This window comes from Dendropsophus ebraccatus, chromosome 3 (genome assembly GCF_027789765.1).
Source record: "Dendropsophus ebraccatus isolate aDenEbr1 chromosome 3, aDenEbr1.pat, whole genome shotgun sequence".
In the NCBI taxonomy this organism is placed as follows: Eukaryota; Metazoa; Chordata; class Amphibia; order Anura; family Hylidae; genus Dendropsophus; species Dendropsophus ebraccatus.
Window position 1 is genome coordinate 81510814 of NC_091456.1, and position 19426 is coordinate 81530239.

Sequence of the window (19426 nt, forward strand, 5' to 3'; positions counted from 1 at the left end):
ATCCAGTGTTTTCAGTTTCTTTTTTTTGTTATATATATTGCTGAACTGTTGGTAAACATTATAAACATGTAATGCTTACCTCTCCACATTCCCCTGGTGTTGAAATGACCTTGTGCTAGTGTCCCTCGCTGACTGCAGCCCCACTATTTCCAAGACCAACTTGTCTCAGAAGTGACAGACTGCTCAGGTAAATTACTGCCTGAGGAGGGACAACAATGTGGCCTGTGATTGGCGAAGCGGGCTGTCACTCGCAAAGACAGTCTCATAGTAGCAGAACTGCAGTCAGCAGGGAGACATTGGAGAGGCTGCATCAGGACACCGGGGGAGCACAAAGAGGTAAGCATAACATTTTTATTATGTTTACCAACAGTGCAGCGATATATTAAAAAAATGTAAAAGCTGGATAACCCCCTTTCTGTGATCAAACATCCAATTCATAAAGGCCTCTGCTTGCAGCTTAAGGCCAGGTTCAGACTATGTAAGTGTGCGGCTGTATTTGCGGCTGTAATTGTGCGGCGGTATTTTTGGTGGTTCATGCGTACGCTGGAAAGTATAGGATATACGGCTGCACAGTGCACACTATGTATGAATCTACGGCCCGAACGTAAACGGACCCGTAAAAAATGAACAAGACCATTGTTTGCGGCTGGAAACGCGGCCGTGGATTGACAGGCAGTCCGTACGGAGTACTTCAAAAATAGCCGGCAATGATGCCGAATGCCGATGCCTCTAATAGTTAATATATTAAATTAATAAAACACATTTTCTTTGTAATAAAGTCTTTTTCGTTGTTCAATAATTTAATTCTAACAAATCCATCATTTTGCAATTAAATATACTGTTAAAATAAATATATATCTAAATAAATGTATATTTATATATATATTTATTTTTTGACAGTATATTTAATTGCACAATGATGGATTCGTTAGAATTAAATTATTGAACAACGAAACTGAATTTATTTAATCAAAAATGTGTTTTATTAATTAAATATTAATTAGTACAGGAAGCTCCATAAGCCGTTAATTCATATTGCCGGCAAAAGAGCATTCTGTACTAATCATCACTTTACTTTAATGAAGACATCAAATGTTTCTTCTAATTATGTTATCACAATAGCATTATTAGAAGAAACATTTTGAATTATATGTGCGCTCAGCTGATTGGCTGATCGGCTCAGCACACATATAATGAGCCGGTCCGCAGTACAGTGACTCCATTGTGCTGCGGACCAGCGAAGAGGACACATCGGGGTGAGTATAGAGCTCTCCCCACCCCCTCCCCAGCACTGCACCCCTCCCAGCAAGGAAGGGGGGGTCAGTTAACCCCTTCCTTGCTGGGATGGGTGCAGTCTGACATCAGTCTGGCCCCCAAGGGGTTAAGGGGGATGCAATACATCCTCCCTTAACCCCTTGGGGGCCAGACTGTAAGCAGCGATCTGTAAAGATGCTGCATACTGTAAGGAGCACAACACCGCTCACAATGATGGGTGTTGTGCTCCTGTTTGTGTGTTTTTTGTGTGTTTCTCCCTTTTTGTTTTTCAGATATTGGTATCCTGGGGATTACGTCGGATTCCGTGGACTACGTTGATGAATAAAAAATTTTTTTAACTTGTGTCTTCTCTTTATTTCTTTACTTTATAGACTTAGTAGTGGAAGCCGTCTAATAGACGGAATTCATTACTAAGTTGGGGCCTAGTGTTAGCCGGTATAAAATGGCTAACACTAACCCCCTATTATTACCCCAGTACCCAATGCCACCAGGGGTACTGGGAAGAGCCGGGTGCCAGTGGTCCCGGAGCGTCAAAATTGGCGCTCCTGGACCGGGCGGCAGCAGGCTGGTAAGATTTAGGCTGGGGAGGGCCTAAACCAATGGCTCTTCCCACCCTGGTGTTACCAGGCTGCTGTCGTTTGGTTTTTAACCCGGCTGGTTCTAAAAATAGGGGGGACCCTATGCGTTTTTTTAAATTATTTATTTATTTAAAAAAATAAACCGCATAGGGTCCCCCCTATTTTTATAACCAGCCGGGTTAAAAACCAAACGACAGCAGCCTGGTAACACCAGGGTGGGAAGAGCCATTGGTTTAGGCCCTCCCCAGCCTAAATCTTACCAGCCTGCTGCCGCCCGGTCCAGGAGCGCCAATTTTGACGCTCCGGGACCACTGGCACCCGGCTCTTCCCAGTACCCCTGGTGGCATTGGGTACTGGGGTAATAATGGGGGGTTAGTGTTAGCCATTTTATACCAGCTAACACTAGGCCCCAACTTAGTAATGGATTCCGTCTATTAGACGGCTTCCACTACTAAGTCTATAAAGTAAAGAAATAAAGACAAGACACAAGTTAAAAAAAAATGTTATTCAAATAAAAACACCCCCACACCCCTCATTGACCATTTTATAAAAAAAAAAAAAAACGCTGGTCATCGACGTAGTCCACGGAATCCGACGTAATCCCCAGGATACCGATATCTGAAAAACAAAAAGGGAGAAACACACAAAAAACACACAAACAGGAGCACAACACCCATCATTGTGAGCGGTGTTGTGCACCTTACAGTATGCAGCATCTTTACAGATCGCTGCTTACAGTCTGGCCCCCAAGGGGTTAAGGGAGGATGTATTGCATCCCCCTTAACCCCTTGGGGGCCAGACTGATGTCAGACTGCACCCATCCCAGCAAGGAAGGGGTTAACTGACCCCCCCTTCCTTGCTGGGAGGGGTGCAGTGCTGGGGAGGGGGTGGGGAGAGCTCTATACTCACCCCGATGTGTCCTCTTCGCTGGTCCGCAGCACAATGAAGTCACTGTACTGCGGACCGGCTCTTTATATGTGCGCTTAGCCGATCAGCCAATCAGCTGAGCGCACATATAATTCTAAATGTTTCTTCTAATAATGCTATTGTGATAACATAATTAGAAGAAACATTTGATGTTTTCATTAAAGTAAAGTGATGATTAGTACAGAATGCTCTTTTGCCGGCAATATGAATTAACGGCTTACTGGAGCTTCCTGTACTAATTAATATTTAATTAATAAAACACATTTTCGATTAAATAAATTCAGTTTCGTTGTTCAATAATTTAATTCTAATGAATCCATCATTTTGCAATTAAATATACTATCAAAAAATAAATATATATATAAATATACATTTATTTATATGTATATTTATTTTAACAGTATATTTAATTGCAAAATGATGGATTAGTTTAAATTTAATTATTGAACAACGAAAGGCACTTTATTACAACGAAAATGTGTTTTATTATTTTAATAGATTAACCATGAGAGACATCGGCATTAGTGCAGAGGATCGCAAACCCCGGTAATAGCAATTCATGTAAACTGTGTTCCCTGCTTTCCCAGATGCATCCAGAGGTGTTTGCATCACTTTCTTAAGATTTTATTTGTTATTTTTAGTTGAACCAGATTTCCAAGTAAATGACCGTATGTTTTCAGCCGCATGTCTTTTCCCACGGCCGTAGTTTCATCCGCACATTTACAGCCGCATAAAAAATACAGCCGCACAGTTACATAGTGTGAACCTAGCCTAAAGGGTTTCACAGATTCGCTGCTGCTAATAGCTTGGCGCTAGAAATCAAAAGACATCTTAAGATTATGTTCCCATTATGTACTAACAATTCACTAAAAAACGGCCACTGTTTAACACTAAACCACAGCTGTTGTTGTAAAACAGCCATGGTTTTACAACAACGGCCATAGTTTTCTCTCATCTCTACATAGTGGTAACATAGCCTAAGAGCTCTTGTGAAGTCCCTGCCTTAACAGGTCAGTTTCGGTAGCATCAGGGGACCTACATGATGTTAGGTAAGTGGTTTTAATGTAAAGGCTCATCAGTGTGTATCCTCTCGGGGTTCACATTATCTCACATGTTAGTATTCACAAATCCTGTCAGTAATTAATTAAGTGTAAAACCTGTTATTTACAGATAGTTTCTCAGCTTATATTTGGAATATGTTTATATATTTCTTGGCAGATATAATTGCAGTTTACCCCAGAGCTCACTCACAGTAGATTTGGTGTTACAGGAATAATTGCAGCTGCTAACAAATGTGTCAACTGCTGCACAAGACAAAATGGAATACTTCTTAATCTCTAGATGAATGAGGTGTGTCTGTTCTATCTATTGCACATATATAAATTACTTAGCCAAGGTAAAGTTGTATTATTCTCGAGGTTCATTTGTATAAAACTGTATAGTTCTGACTTTCCTGAAGCCAATAAAGAAGCTTTAGGGCTGTGGAAATGCATAATGTATTTTATTAACAGGCTTAAACCCATTGGGGGGGATTTCTGGTCTTCTATCCATTTTATTATGACTGCTCAGCTAATCAACAGCTGCAGTGGTTTCCCACCTCAGTCACTGATTGGCTGAGCAGTGATCGTGAAGATAGGTAGAGGACCCAGGCGGTAAGGATAATCCCCCCCAACCCCAACTGAGCACAGTCTGTTCCCCAGGGGGTTAACTTATCCTGTCATTTTGTTACAGGTTAACCAGGTAACCACACTCTGCCAAGCATTGGGCTTCTAGTTAAATACATCTAGTTGTTTTCAATGGAATTTGTTACTTTAGGGTACAAACCCACACACCGTATACACAGCAGATACGCAGCAAAAACGCAGCAGATTTGAAGCAGATTTGGTGGTGCAGATTTGATGCTGTGTTCAGTTATTTAGATCTAATCTGCTGCGTATTTGCTGCGTGTTTGTTGCGTATTTGCTGCGTATCGCAGCAGTAAATAAGCTGCGTATACGGTGTGTGGGTTTGTACCCTAAGTCAACTTTGTTACTTAATGTTCGAGTAACAAGCATTTTAGTGCTCGCTCAACACTAGAAGTACTTGTAGAAAATAAGTACAGACTGGAACTGTGGTTAAAAAAAAGACAAAACCCACTAAACATCTTAATACATTATCTACCACTCTTGCACTGCTGCTGCTCTGGTGTTTACCAGATGGCTAGACTTAAGGGGCTCTTCTGATGGTGGAACTGAATTTAAAAGTAGCTAAAGCATTTTTTTGTTTGTTTGTTTTTATTTAGCTTTTTGTTTTTGAACCCTGGAACAATATATATTTTTTAAACTATTAAAAAAAATCTTTTCTCACAGCATACCCACCAAAAGAACACCTCTAAGGTTCACCTGAAATATTGTCAGTACATATAAAATCAAAACAAAATTTTAAATAATATTATTTATTTTAAATTGGTTAAAAATAAGTCCTAAGAAACAAAAAAAAAAGTTTTGAGATAACCATAAATAAGTTATCATCATATCACAGTACTAAAGTACTATAAGTACTATACAGACTTATAGTACTGTACAGTACTATAAGTCTAAGTGATTTATCTAGGCAGTGACTACATTTATTTATTTACTCAAATAACACAACTCAATAACACAACACAAAGTCCATGCATCCATCCATACCATCCATTTTCTTCATGACCCCATATTCATGCTGCATATGACTGACCTACCTAAAATTATCAAGAATACATTTTTACAGTTTTACAGCAACTCAGCATTCAAAGTAAGTCCAAGTCTCTAATTCAATCACTGCAACGCCAGGTAAGTAGCAAGATACCGTCTACATAAGCTGAATGATAAAAATTGTGGAGAAACCATCAACATATAATATGATTAAAAAGAACATGGTTAAATAAAGGAACATGATCCATTGGTGATTGGGAATTAAAGACATGACTCAGGGTACTACTGAGTTACCTCCAGCTACGTTAACCCCCCCCCCCCCCCCAACCTACAATAAGTTCACTCATCTACCTCAACTATTCCCCTCTTCTAAATATATCCCACAAACCATGGACACACAGGTAAACATTGGAGAAAATAGCCATAAGAGAACAAGGAAAAAAATACAGTATACATAATATAAACACATCCAGATCAACAAAAACAAGGGAGGACTCGCAGGGCGCCATCTAGCTGCATCAGTGCCAAGACTGTCCATGAGCTGCACTGTGCTGACATTAAGTCAAGTGGTTCTGCAACTCCACACCACTATTCTCAGGGTCCTACCCCAGTGGGAACAACACCATATGATCCCAACTTACATTACCATAAGTGGGGGAGTGTGATCCTTTACTGGGTCCTCCTTTAACCAATTTTATTTTGACATGTCCTGCAAGACCTCCCTACAGCAGGTTGTCATGACAGAAACTTAAAATAAAAAGCCCACACCCAGACACCTATACATTCTGAATGCTTCTACATATGGCGGGCAGGCGGGGAGGTTTAAGCTGGTATGGCAGGAGACTGATACTCCACGTTGTCTCCACCTCTTCTAATAGGCATGTTAGCTGCACTCCTGGTAAATGAATTAATGCCCCCTTTCTTCCTAACCAACCTGGCCCTACACTTCCTGACCTGTCTTTAACCTTTAATACTCCTCCATTGTCTCCCACACCATACATTATCTATATTAACCCTTACTCCTTGCTTTCTGCCCCAGCTAACCCAGTCATGCCAGGCCTCCACTACGGCTGTGCCCTCGCTCTCTGCCCTCTCTGTAAACTTGTGCTTTCCCTACCTAAAAAAGGCTATTCACCTCTAAAAAAGTTGCCCCACCTCAATTTGGCTGTCACCAATGGTCACCTGCAACACCCTATTTCCCGTGGCCTCATCCCAGCACATTTCTCTCCAATAGATGATTGGTTTCATCAGGGGATCCTTGCACCACTAAAAACATTATCCAGACTCCATTCTTTTGGATTTTCTGAATTAACACATAGGATGTTGATACAAATCTGAGTAGAGGTGACTTTATATGCATTGAGCATACAGAAAAACCCCTATGTTGCTGTTGTTCATAGTCTTTCATTGTAGGGCTTATTTCATCCCACCAAAAAATAACCTTACAAACATAATAGTATTATGCTTCCTAGTTGCCAGATCTCAGCTGCTAGGGTTGTGAATTACAATAGTGAGAGTTCACATGCCATTCACAGCTTAAATACCTGAATGCATTTAAATATCACCTACCTACTTTGAATCCTAACATAGATTATGTGTGATATTGTTCATTCGGATATTATTTATAGTATGCAGTGGCCATGACTGAATGTCTAATCCAATCTAAGTAGTTCTTTTAAGACATTGTGTTAAATGTTAATGGCATGCATTAGCTGCTTGGAGAATGGAATGTATGTAGAAATGTTATAATGATTTTTAGCCATGGAATCCAGCAGCATAAGCCTTATAGGAAAATAGAGACAAAAATGCTCTGCTTGTCCTGAAGGTGGCAGTGTTTGTATGCAGTAGAATATTGAAGCATTGCTTCAGACTGAGTAATCAGCTCTTGCACACCACTAGTATGGATGAGGCAGAAGGTTCGGAAAGGTAAACATTAATCAAGCATTTTTAAGAGCACTGTGCTGAAACCTAGTGGAGAGCTTTAAATAGAATATGAAGTAAGCAAGAATGCAAAATATGTTGCTTCTTTTAAGAACAGAAATTCACTAATGTGTCCCATAAGGAAAGCTGGGCATGATAATCATGTGGTCGATCATATTTGATATTGGAGTCTATAGGAAGAAAGCATAAAGTGCAGGCAGAGCTGGGTTCTGCTCAGGGTAATGATCAAAGGTATAAATAAAAGCGTAATGGGCTTCGCAGGTTCCCTTCATTCTTTTAAACCAAGGTATTTAGTGTATACAAGCAGTAGAACAATTACTGTAGCAGAGAGCTAAAGCTTTTCGAATATTTAGAAAAGCAAGGATATATGTGTCAGAAGACTAGCAAATACAGGGGATGTTCGGAAGAGGGGATAATAATGAGAAAGGAAAAGACAGCAAATCAATATAAACAATAACATTACTAAATAATGTGATAAACAGAATTCATTCCCTATGTCAGTCACTGCACTGCTTAAAAATTGCTACAGAATACAGTTTAAGCTTACCAATGTCATCCACAATGCTACACTGCCATGGATCTCCTTTTCCATGCCTGTCTACCACCCCTACCCATGCTGTACGGTCTGCAAGGGCTCAAAGATTAGTTTGAACCTCCTCACTCCAAGACTGTTCCTATGCTGTAGCAGTTCTCTCTAATACACTATCCCTTGCAGCTTATTTGCCAAAATCCACAGTATAAGGCTATGTCCCCACTGTCTTGTAATATAGACGGCCGCTAATAATGATCATGATCTATATTATGAGACAGCTGCCTTTGCCCGATATGCTCTACAACTGCATTCCCTTTATACAGTACTTTCGTATTTACTTTTCCATGCTATAGAAAAGATGGCTGGATCTTTGTACAATTCAAGCACCTTTACCTCTCATCTCAGCCATTTTTTCATAGATAGTAAGCCTGTGATGCTTACACCTCTTGTGTAATAAATAGTTTGTTGCCATGTATTGTCTGATTATATCTATACTCCCCTGTATCGTAAAGTGCATATGCTATAGTAGTTCTATAAAGATAATTATAAAAGAGTAAAGGGAACCTGTCACCCCCCCCCCCCCCCCCCGTGCCGGGGTGACAGGCTCCCGACCCCCTGCTACAGCCCCCTATACTCACCTGATCCCGCCGGGTCGCGCTTCTGGATCCGGTCGGGTCACGGAGATTTCAGCTGCTGCAGCCCGGCGCGCGTGCTGAGAGATGAGTCCAACGCTCATAGAGAATGACGGAGACTCTAGTGCTCCGTCATTCTCTATGAGCGTTGGACTCATCTCTCAGCGCGCGCGCCGGGCTGCAGTGGCTGATATCATCGTGATCCGACCGGATCCAGAAGCGGTACCCGGCGGGATCAGGTGAGTATAGGGGGCTGTAGCGGGGAGTCGGGAGCCTGTCACCCCGGTACAGGGGGTGACAGGTTCCCTTTAATATATATTGGTATTATTACTGTGCAGTTGTGTGAGGTGTATTTTGTGGGCAATGAGAGAGGACCCTTTACGAGACTGTAAACTTGTCAGTTCTAATGTTAGCAGCTAAAAAATAATGTGGAGCATTGAACAATGTGGCCTCACTAAGAATAAGGCTCAGCTGTAGAATTATAACCATCCATAAGCGTGTTTCAGAGATGGAAGAGCTGAGTTATCATGGTCTTTCCTTTACAGTGTATTTTTTGCATATGTTTGCCAGAATAGCTCTAATGGTACTGTCTAGACTGAGTAATGGATGGCTACAGTAACAGAGACAGGTTAGCACTCCATGGATGCATGGACTTACCAGAGGTTTCTCAGTGTAGAACATTGTAGTTAAATATTCTTCCATTATTGCTACAGTGAATATAGATATAGTACATCTATATATGAGCACTAATGTTCACAGTATAAATTGTAATCAGACTTTAAACTTTTTTTCTGCAGGGTCACCCATAAACATGAGTATCTTGTTTATTGATGATAATGTAGACCCACTATGCAACCTCACTGGTTGGTTTGTACCACTCTCGACAAAGTTGTTCAAGTAGGCCTTTGGATTTTACTCTAAAGTTCTCCAGATGAGGATCTGTTTTTTTGGGGCTGGGGGGCTAGCTGCATGATACTGCTTGGAGTGGTCCTAATAATAATGGAAACTGGCCCAGATTTAATTAAAAATGAGGGCATTTCCCCCAGTATAATGCACACTTACCATCACTAGTCCTACTGTTTAATACTGTAGCCCTAATATTTTATTTCCCTCACTAGGTAATTTGATTAGCAGCTTGATCCACAGGGTCCTGGGTGACCTGACTTTCTGTGAATTACAGTATTACATCATCACTTATCAGATCCTTCCTAGCAGCTCACAAACCTTTTCCCACCTAGCTTGATCTCTATCACTTGGGCATTAGTATATACTGTATTTATATACCCCCTTTGTAAGTTCTGTTTTCCCACATTTCCCACATTTTGTCTTTTCAAGATAATTGCACAAATATTTTTGAAAATCACAGTAAAAATACATCCAACATGCATACAAAATGCTACAATTATGCAGTAAAAGTGAGAGGATGTAAACATAGGGTTAAAGTGTACCTTTCATTGTAACTTTCAAAATCTTAATCAACAGTAGATGTGATATAAAGCAAGTTTGCAATTTACATTTTTTTTTCATTTATCATGGAAAACACAGCACTTCCTGTTTTCTGACTGTTCTTTTTCTCAAAGAGTCAGAAAACAGGAAGTCCAGTGTTTCCCAGGTCATCTGAGTGCTCACAGAGAGAAAGCAGTCATGTGACTGATGCACACATTGAGCTGTGACTCTCTGTAATGGCTGGAATTCCTGTGTTTAGTCTGTTTTTTTCTTTTTCAACCAGCAAAATATCTGTCTTCAAGAGACTGGACCTGGATTTCTGTTCAACTTTGTTTTACAGCATGATAAGCAAAATAATAATAATAATAATAATAATAATAATAATAATAATAATAATAATAATAATAATGAATGTATATTGCAATCTTGCTTTATTTCACATCTACTGTTGATTTAGATTTTGAAAGTTATAACGACAGTGACACTTTAATAGCTTTTAAAACACTGCAATTCTTATGATAATCAATTTATTCAGTTTAGGTTGCTGGCTACTTGACTCAAAGCAAGTAATTAGCCTTATGTCATTAGGTGAGAGGCTTCATGGGAAATCTAGGGAACATTAGAAAATTATTTCAGTGTGCAAATAGGAATCAATAGGGCTGATGCCGGCCACATCAGCTACAATGAACCATACAATGAGCCATACACAAGAACCTCTACATTATTTTCTAGTAATAGCCTATGCTGCACTATATCATAAAAAATAAATTGTGGAGTGCCCCTTACTTAATAAGTCTGTAAATGTCTATAAATGAGAGAATTTCTGAGGTATGTTTTTTTTCTCGCATTCAGTACTACACAGACTTTTCTGGCAATGAGAAAGCAAGTGCGATAAATAAAAGGGTTAGCTTTTGCTGGCTTTCTTTACACCTAAATGGTAATTGAAAAAAATGGAAAGAGAAATATTTTTTATCACAAATAATATCAGGATTTAAAGCATTTTAGCATGTACTGCTCTCAGCTTTCACTTCTTGTTTGTGTTACCTTTTCAGGTTGCCTTTCCCAGATGACACTCTTGCACAATTTAACTTACAATTCTGTCATAATTCTTATTTTCATCTGTAGCTCATAGAAGGAAAAATCAATACATAATCAGGTTTATTTATTAAATGTTATAATAAGGTATGAAAGGATATCTTGCTCTATAAAGAAGCTGAGCATCTGTCTTTTAGAATGTGTTGATCAATGGAGAGTGCTGAACTCTCGAGTTACATTATAGGATTAAGATAAATCAGAGGTAATCTTCTTAAGTTTGCACTTTTTCATCAACTGATCGTAACTTACAGTAGATAGACAGCTATTATGTAGCTATAAAGATCATGCTGTATAACTCCCCATGAATTTATCATTGTGATTAGTAGGGACTGGTGCAAGAACAGCAATTAAGCCTTTGTATATGTGTCTTTTGATTCCGGTAGCCTGCAGCTTTGTGTTCTTTAGCTGTCTAGGTTTTGCAGTTTGTTACCTGGACTATGTTAATGTAACTCACTTATTTGCATGACTCCACAGTAAACTGCCCGAAGGGTACATTTTATTCCCTGGAACACAACACATGTGAGAGCTGCTGGATTGGATCATACCAGGACGAAGAAGGCCAAATGGATTGTAAAAGCTGCCCTTCCAACACTTACACCGAATACCTGCATTCAAAGCGTATATCTGAATGCAAAGGTAGGTAATAGTATATAATGACTTGTGTTGTAAGAAAGTAAATAGATAAGGCATCATATGTTTTTTTATTCTGATTTTGGTTATTTTCCTGTTAACATAATATATTCACTAGATTTTAGGAAAAAGATATGGAATACATACAGTATAGGTGTGTGTGTGTGTGTGTGTGTGTGTGTGTGTGTGTGTGTGTGTGTAATTTGTTCAGAAAGTCTTTAGATGCTTTCATTTGTTATGTTGAAGCTTTGTGCTTAAAGAAAAAAAATCTAATTTCCCCCCATCAATCTGCACTGTTAGGGTATGTTCACACTGAGTAAAGTATTTGAGCGGAGAGCGGAGGCACATGAGCCCTCCCATAGAGATGCCCTTTGACACTGGGGCAGGTAGAATTCTGCTGAATTTACTCTGTGTGAACATACCCTTAGATAATGCAAAACATGCTCGTGTGTCTAGATCCTGGTGTTACATAATTGTTATGGTGCTCCCTGGTTTGTTTTTTTTTAATCCTCACTGAAATATCCACTTAGTGTGTTTAGTGGAAACACATGCTCAGAAGCTATGTCCCACTACATGAATGCCCAGGACCTTGGTGATAATTCTTTTTATTGTGCAGGAGACTCAATCAGCACACTAGTAGTATCTTCTCGTCACCAGCCCTGGACACAGTGGCGGAACTACTGCCGTAGCAACCGTGGCGGTTGCTATGGGGCCCGTCACATCAAGGGGCTCGGCTCCGCCAGCTATTCGTTTGTGTCTCCTCTCTTCTCAGAGTGCACTGCAGACAGTTTCTCCCCGGGTGGCTGTCTGCACTCTGCACTCTGTATCTGAACTATGGACGGGCCCACACCTACCCGTATGGGGCCCGCCCCCGCATCTCTATGTCGCCGCCTCCCGCATTGCTTCCTGGTTAATGGGCCGGCCGCCTGTGAAGTCACTGCTGAACTGTCTTCTCCTCCCCCACGTAAGTGCACGTACGCAGGTCCTCTCTGTTCTGCCGTACACTTACGCTGGGGGAGGGGGGCGGAGTCACAGTTCGAGGCAGGCGCCATTATTGAGGAGGAGGAGGACGGACGGACGGGAAGCAAGTGACCTGGGCCGCAGAGTTATCCCTGCTGCTGAATAGCTGCCTGTGCAGTGACAGCTACCAGGGTCAGGTAAGAAGCCCACCATGCCCCCTCCTCCTCACCCACACAGTCCCTGGCTGGTTCCGATAAGCTCCACCCCCATCACGGCAAGCCCCGCCCCTGGAGCCCACCGCGGGTGATATATTAGCTCACCGGAACAGTATCTGAGGAGAAGACAGCCTGAATGATGGTAACTATCACTGCCAGCTTCCCAGCATCCTGTGTAATGGGGGTCACCAGCTTCCCAGCATCCTGTGTAATGGGGATCAGTCAGCTTCCCAGCATCCTGTGTAATGGGGGTCACTCAGCTTCCCAGCATCCTGTGTAATGGGGGTCACCAGCTTCCCAGCATCCTGTGTAATGGGGGTCACCAGCTTCCCTGGCATCCTGTGTAATGGGGGTCACCAGCTTCCCAGCATCCTGTGTAATGGGGGTCACCAGCTTCCCAGCATCCTGTGTAATGGGGGTCACTCAGCTTCCCAGCATCCTGTGTAATGGGGGTCAGTCAGCTTCCCTGGCATCCTGTGTAATGGGGGTCACCAGCTTCCCAGCATCCTGTGTAATGGGGGTCAGTCAGCTTCCCAGCATCCTGTGTAATGGGGGTCAGTCAGCTTCCCAGCATCCTGTGTAATGGGGGTCAGTCAGCTTCCCAGCATCCTGTGTAATGGGGGTCAGTCAGCTTCCCAGCATCCTGTGTAATGGGGTCACTCAGCTTCCCTGGCATCCTCTATAATGGGGTCTCTCAGCTTCCCTAGCATCCTCTATAATGGTGTCTCTCAGCTTTCCTAGCGTCCTGTATAATGGGGTCTCTCAGCTTCCCTAGAATCCTCTATAATGGGGTCTCTCATCTTCCCTAGCGTCCTGTATAATGGGGTCACTCAGCTTCCCAGCATCCTGTATAATGGGGTCACTCAGCTTCCCAGCATCCTGTATAATGGGGTCACTCAGCTTCCCTGGCATCCTCTATAATGGGGTCACTCAGCTTCCCTGGCATCCTTTATAATGGGGTCACTCAGCTTCCCTGGCATCCTCTATAATGGGGTCACTCAGCTTCCCAGGCATTCTCTATAATGGGGTCTCTCAGCTTCCCAGGCATCCTGTATAATGGGGTCACTCAGCTTTCCTTGCATCCTCTATAATGGGGTCTCTCAGCTTCCCAGGCATCCTGTATAATGGCGTCACTCAGCTTTCCTTGCATCCTCTATAATAGGGTCTCTCAGCTTCCCTGGCATCCTCTATAATGAGGTCTCTCAGCTTCCCAGCATCCTGTATAATGGGGTCTCTCAGTTTCCCTGGCATCCTCTATAATGGGTCTCTCAGCTTTCCTCAGCATCTTAAAGCAGCCCGCACCCCGCAGGTGTCTCAGAGCCGCCCAAACCAGCAGAGACCAGTTACCCCTCACCCCCCACCCCAGGGCACAGCGTCTCAGAGCTGCTGAAGGGGGGACAGCACCATATCGCTGGGACAGGTGAGTATGTTGGGGGGCCCCATACACTTTTTTGCTATGGGGCCCCATGAATCCTAGTTACGCCCCTGCCTGGACACCTTAGGTGATCATTCTGAGCTCTTTTTTTGGGGGGGGGGGTCAAATTTTGAGTCCCATGAGATAAAAAGAGACATCAAACACCAGGATCATCCAAGTGCAGACCAGACCACAGGATCATAGGTATGTTAAAAAGATTTATTCCAGGAACCACAACACATTTCAGGGTCTGTCTGATCCCTTCTTTAGGCATCAGTCGCCTAAAGAAACATGGTGTGGTTCCTAGAATAAGTCTCTTTAACATACCCGTTGTTCCTGTGATCTGGTCTGTGCTTGGATGATCCTGCTCATTTGGAGTTTAATGTCTATTTGCCCTCTTAAGGATAACACTGAGTAGAGCTGCCATGTGCTGAACAACTTCACCAGTTGTAAGTGTTTAATAGCTTTACAATTTTGTGTCTGCTGTTTTTGCAAGCCTCACTCCTGATGATAGTTGTTGGTGTGATTCCTTATTCATATAGAATCATCTGCACTATGGAGCACATTTTGTACATTATGAGATAAAACCATACACTGAACCTAGCCACTGTTACACTACATCTGGTCCATTGACTTTAATGGGTCTAGCGCAGGTACACCCTGGGATATGTTGGCATTCCACTGGTATACTGAAGTATACCCAACCAGGGCAACCATCAGGAATTTCGGGGCCCCATACAGCCAAAGTGTCTGGGCCCCCCATGAACAAAAGCTATATTCCAAAAAATTTGGGATTTATCTTTGACTGATGAGTGGTGTGTAGATGCAGTTGCTTTGGATACATTGGACTCTAGCAGTTCCATCCACAAGCCCTAATAATTAAAGAGGAAGCCTCATGGAAATGAAAGAAGGCAAGCAAAGGGTTGTGAGAAAATAATAAACAAGTAAACTCACCTGTCCTTGTGCCACCTTTGCGTCTCTCCTGGATCCCACTGATGGCTTACAGCTGTCATCTTCTGCTGGAAAATGGGTATGTCACGTACCTGGCTTTTTCAGCTGCAATGTCATGGCCTGGCCGAGCTATTAACCTGCTCAGCCAGTCAGTGATTGCCGTGGTGTGCTGCCCCAGTCACTGATTGACTGAGCAGACAATCACTCAGCCAAGTATGTGCCATTGCAGCTGGGAAAGCTACAGGAATGGTGCTATGGGGCACAAGTATAGGTAAGTTTTCATAGTTTATTATTTTCCCGCACCCCCCTCCTGTCTGCCTTTTTTTAGTTTAGTGGGACTTCTCCTTTAAAATAAAAACATAACACCTGATCTCCTAGCAGCAGCTACATCTGTACACCACTCTGGAGAAATTAATTTTACGACATATACCCTTTAAGAAATATTGTTTAGACTGGTCCGGGTATATAACCCTTATAATCGTTAGCTATAGCCAAGTGCAGGGTAGCATGGCTCACTCCCTGGCTTAGTACACAATCCAACTGATCACAGGAAATGGGCGCCATAGACTATAATGGAGCCTGTCTTCTGCAATCAGCTGCACTGCAAGCTGAGCCAGAGAGTAAAGTGTTCTACTGTGTGCTTCACCCAGCTTTAACAAACAATTGCAAGGGGAGACTCTGATAGATCTTAATTTTTTACATGTATGTTTAGCATGTCAAATGTTAAAGGAGAAGTCCCACAAAACTGAAAAAATGCAGACAGGAGGGGGGTGCAGCAAAATAATTAACAAAGTAAACTTACCTATCTTCATGCCCCATAGCGCCACTCCTGTTGACAGTCGCTGGTTTCCTGCAGCTCTTCTAGCTGCAACGTCACATACCCAGCTGAGTTATAATCGGCTCAGCCAATCAGTGACTGGGGCACTCACTGACTGGCTGAGCAGGCAATCACTCAGCTGGGTATGTGACGTTGCAGCTGGAAAAGCTGGGTACATCTTGTATCCAGATTCCAGCAGAAGATGACAGCCAGCGGCCATCAACAGGACTGAGGAGCGGCGCAACAAAGGTATGAGGAGGGGTAGGTTTACTTGTTTATTTTCTCACACAACCCTGCCTGCCTTTTTAAATTTTTATGGGAACATTCTCTTCAATTTAATTTGACAATAATGCTTTGACTCCATATACTGCTAGTGAACGCACCCTTAGGCTATGTTCACACAGTGTAAAAGTACGGCGTAAGAACACTGCCTATTCTTCTATGGGATCCCGGCCGGAGCATATACACATAGGGCGACATGTATCATCCAGCGTACGGATGATTTTCGGCGGAAAGTGCCGATTTGCGTATTTTTTTTTTCGCAAATGGCCAATTTGCGAATAAAATATTCGCATATCGGCACTTTCCGCCGAGTACTCCGGGGGGCGGGGAGAGGGGGGGAAGGGGGCGTTACGGGGGACGCGGACTCAGAGTCTGCGCGATTTATCATTTTTTCTGCACAAAGATACGCCGAAAACCTACTCCACCTTTCAGGTGGCGTAGGTTTTCGGCTGTGCGCACCCACACGCACGGGATTTATGTAGAGGCAGTCCGCCTCTACATAAATCTCCGTAGCGCCGGAGATGCGGGGACATTTATAAGTCCGGCGTAAAAAACTTCGGACTTAATAAATGTCCCCCATAGTATACGCTCCGGCCGGGATCCCATGCGGCGCAGCAAACAACTGACAAACAAACAAAAGACCTGTCAGTTCACACAATGAAGTGAGCAGCTCCGGCCGCTTGCTTCATTGTGTGCTATGAGAGTTCTGATGCGGGCGCATGCTGATGCTCCAGCATCAGAACACTGCAGCCGGAAAGATCATCCGGACGGTACTTAAGTACCAGCCGGGATGATCTTTGCAGAGACCGCCTGTTCCATGACCCGGACAGGCCGGAATGGCCGGTCTCTTACAGCGTGTGAACATAGCCTTATTGTAGATCTAGTATGCAGAAAACTATTACTATGACAGCAATAGCTTTTGCATTCTAGATCTACAGTTAAACTGTGAATTTTAAAGGAAAACAGCAGGTTCATATGTCACTGTAGTCGCCTAGCTCCTCATTTTGAAATGCTTCAAAAGGGTAGGGAACACAAAATGAGGAGACCTGCACCAGAATAAGGAGCTAGGCGACTAAAGTGACATACAGTATCTGAAGGTTCATAAGGACGAACCTTCTGATAGTTTCCCTTTAAAACAGTGGAATAAAATGTTGGAGTTTATTGTACACCATTAAATATATATATATATATATATATATATATATATATATATATACAGTCATACATTCATGTACACACATGTATGAAAATGTGCATTTACATTCCGTACATCGTATACACACAACACACATACAGTATACATTACATACAGTCAGCGTTTACATAGATATACACACTTATGCACATGACATACTATCATCCATACTAACACAGACACACACACACATTATATACTATCATCCATGCTAACACAGACACACACGCACACATGCACATTATATACTATCATCCATACTAACACAGACACACACACACATTATATACTATCATCCATACTAACACAGACACACACAAGAACATTATATACTATCATCCATACTAACACACAGACACATTATATACTATCATCCACACTAACACAGACACGCACATTATATACTATCATCCATACTATCACACAGACACATTATATACTATCATCCATACTAACACAGTCACGCACATTATATACTATCATCCATACTATCACACAGACACACACATGCACATTATATACTATCATCCACACTAACAGACACACACATTACATTGACACACACTTACACTGTACACTGAGAATCTCCATGGGCTCTACCAATCTCCATGTGGTGCAGTCCTCAGCCTCTTTCCTCACAGCCGCTCTGGCCCCTCCCCCCTTCTCTTCTGTTGGGATATGAGAAGAGAGGAGGAAGCAGCTGCAGAGGGTAGTAAGGGGTCGGGAAGGGGCCCGGGGGTGCCAGGGGGGGCCCTGCTTGTGTGTACACCCTCCTGTCTATCACCCCATTATACTGTATGGAGACACTGACAGGAGGGCTCTCAGGAGCCTCAATGCGGGGAGGCAGGAACAGGTGGGCCCCTTTCATCATAGCCTGGGCCCGGGCCCCCTACAGCTGTACCCCTAATACTGCCCTGATGGCGGCCCTGTACCCAACACATATAGCATTTAAAAGGAATCTGTCACTAGGTTTATTCCACCTTAAGTGAGGGCAGCATAAACTAGTGACAGAAATGCTCAACAGATCAATATATTACTTACATCATTCTGTTCAGCCTAAAATGTAGGAGAATAGGATTCTTGCCACACCCCTCTCCCCGCCCTTCAGCTGCTAATTGACAGGTGACTGCCTATACACAGCATAGATAGATAACTGCCAATCAGCACCTGGTGGGCGGAATTTTCTGATTCTCATGAATAATGAGGATTGCGGGGCTCATGCACATAATGGAGAGGGCTACTTATTGTCCATGTTATTCAGGAGGATATCTCTCAATCAGCTGCACAAAACAATGTAAGTGATACATCATTCTGTTCAACTTCTCTGTAACTAGTTTATACTACTTATATAAGACAGCATAAACCTACTCTTTAATAGTGTTACTTTTTATGTCCTATATACATGTTGTGTAAAGTTTATTTAATATGTACTCTAGAATGGAACAACATGAAAGCTTTTGGTTTTGAAGAGAAACTGTATATTTAGAAACATACTTTTACTTATTTGCAATTTGAGAAAATACATATTTTTGAAAATTACAAGGCAAAAAAAACTTACTGAAGCACAAAATCCATTTAAAATACATCTCTGAAAGTTTAGAGCCAGACTTCAGACAAAGAACAACTAATTTTTTTTCTCACTGTGTCCATGGATAATTTATTTGATTGCGCTAAGTGCCAGTGCATGAAATAAACAGATGACATATTGCTATGGTGTAAACTAACAGCATTTTATGCTGAATTAGTCACAATAATAGTTGTATGATGGGAGATTTTTTTTAGCATAACTGATCTTTGTGTAAAAAAAAATCTATGGATATGCTAGAAAAAAAAAAAGGACTTTTGTTGCTTAAAGAAGAATAAC

General features: G+C 42.2%; 1 protein-coding gene across 3 annotated transcripts in view; it reads left to right on the plus strand.

Annotated features, from left to right (window-relative positions):
- The window catches only part of SVEP1 (sushi, von Willebrand factor type A, EGF and pentraxin domain containing 1), a 280520-nt gene that overhangs the window by 131016 nt on the left and 130078 nt on the right, over positions 1-19426 (plus strand). For all 3 annotated transcript variants that reach the window (XM_069962108.1, XM_069962109.1, XM_069962110.1), the window contains exon 17: positions 11573-11734. In XM_069962108.1, the coding sequence (XP_069818209.1) occupies positions 11573-11734 (162 nt within the window). The remainder of the gene's footprint in view (positions 1-11572; positions 11735-19426) is intronic.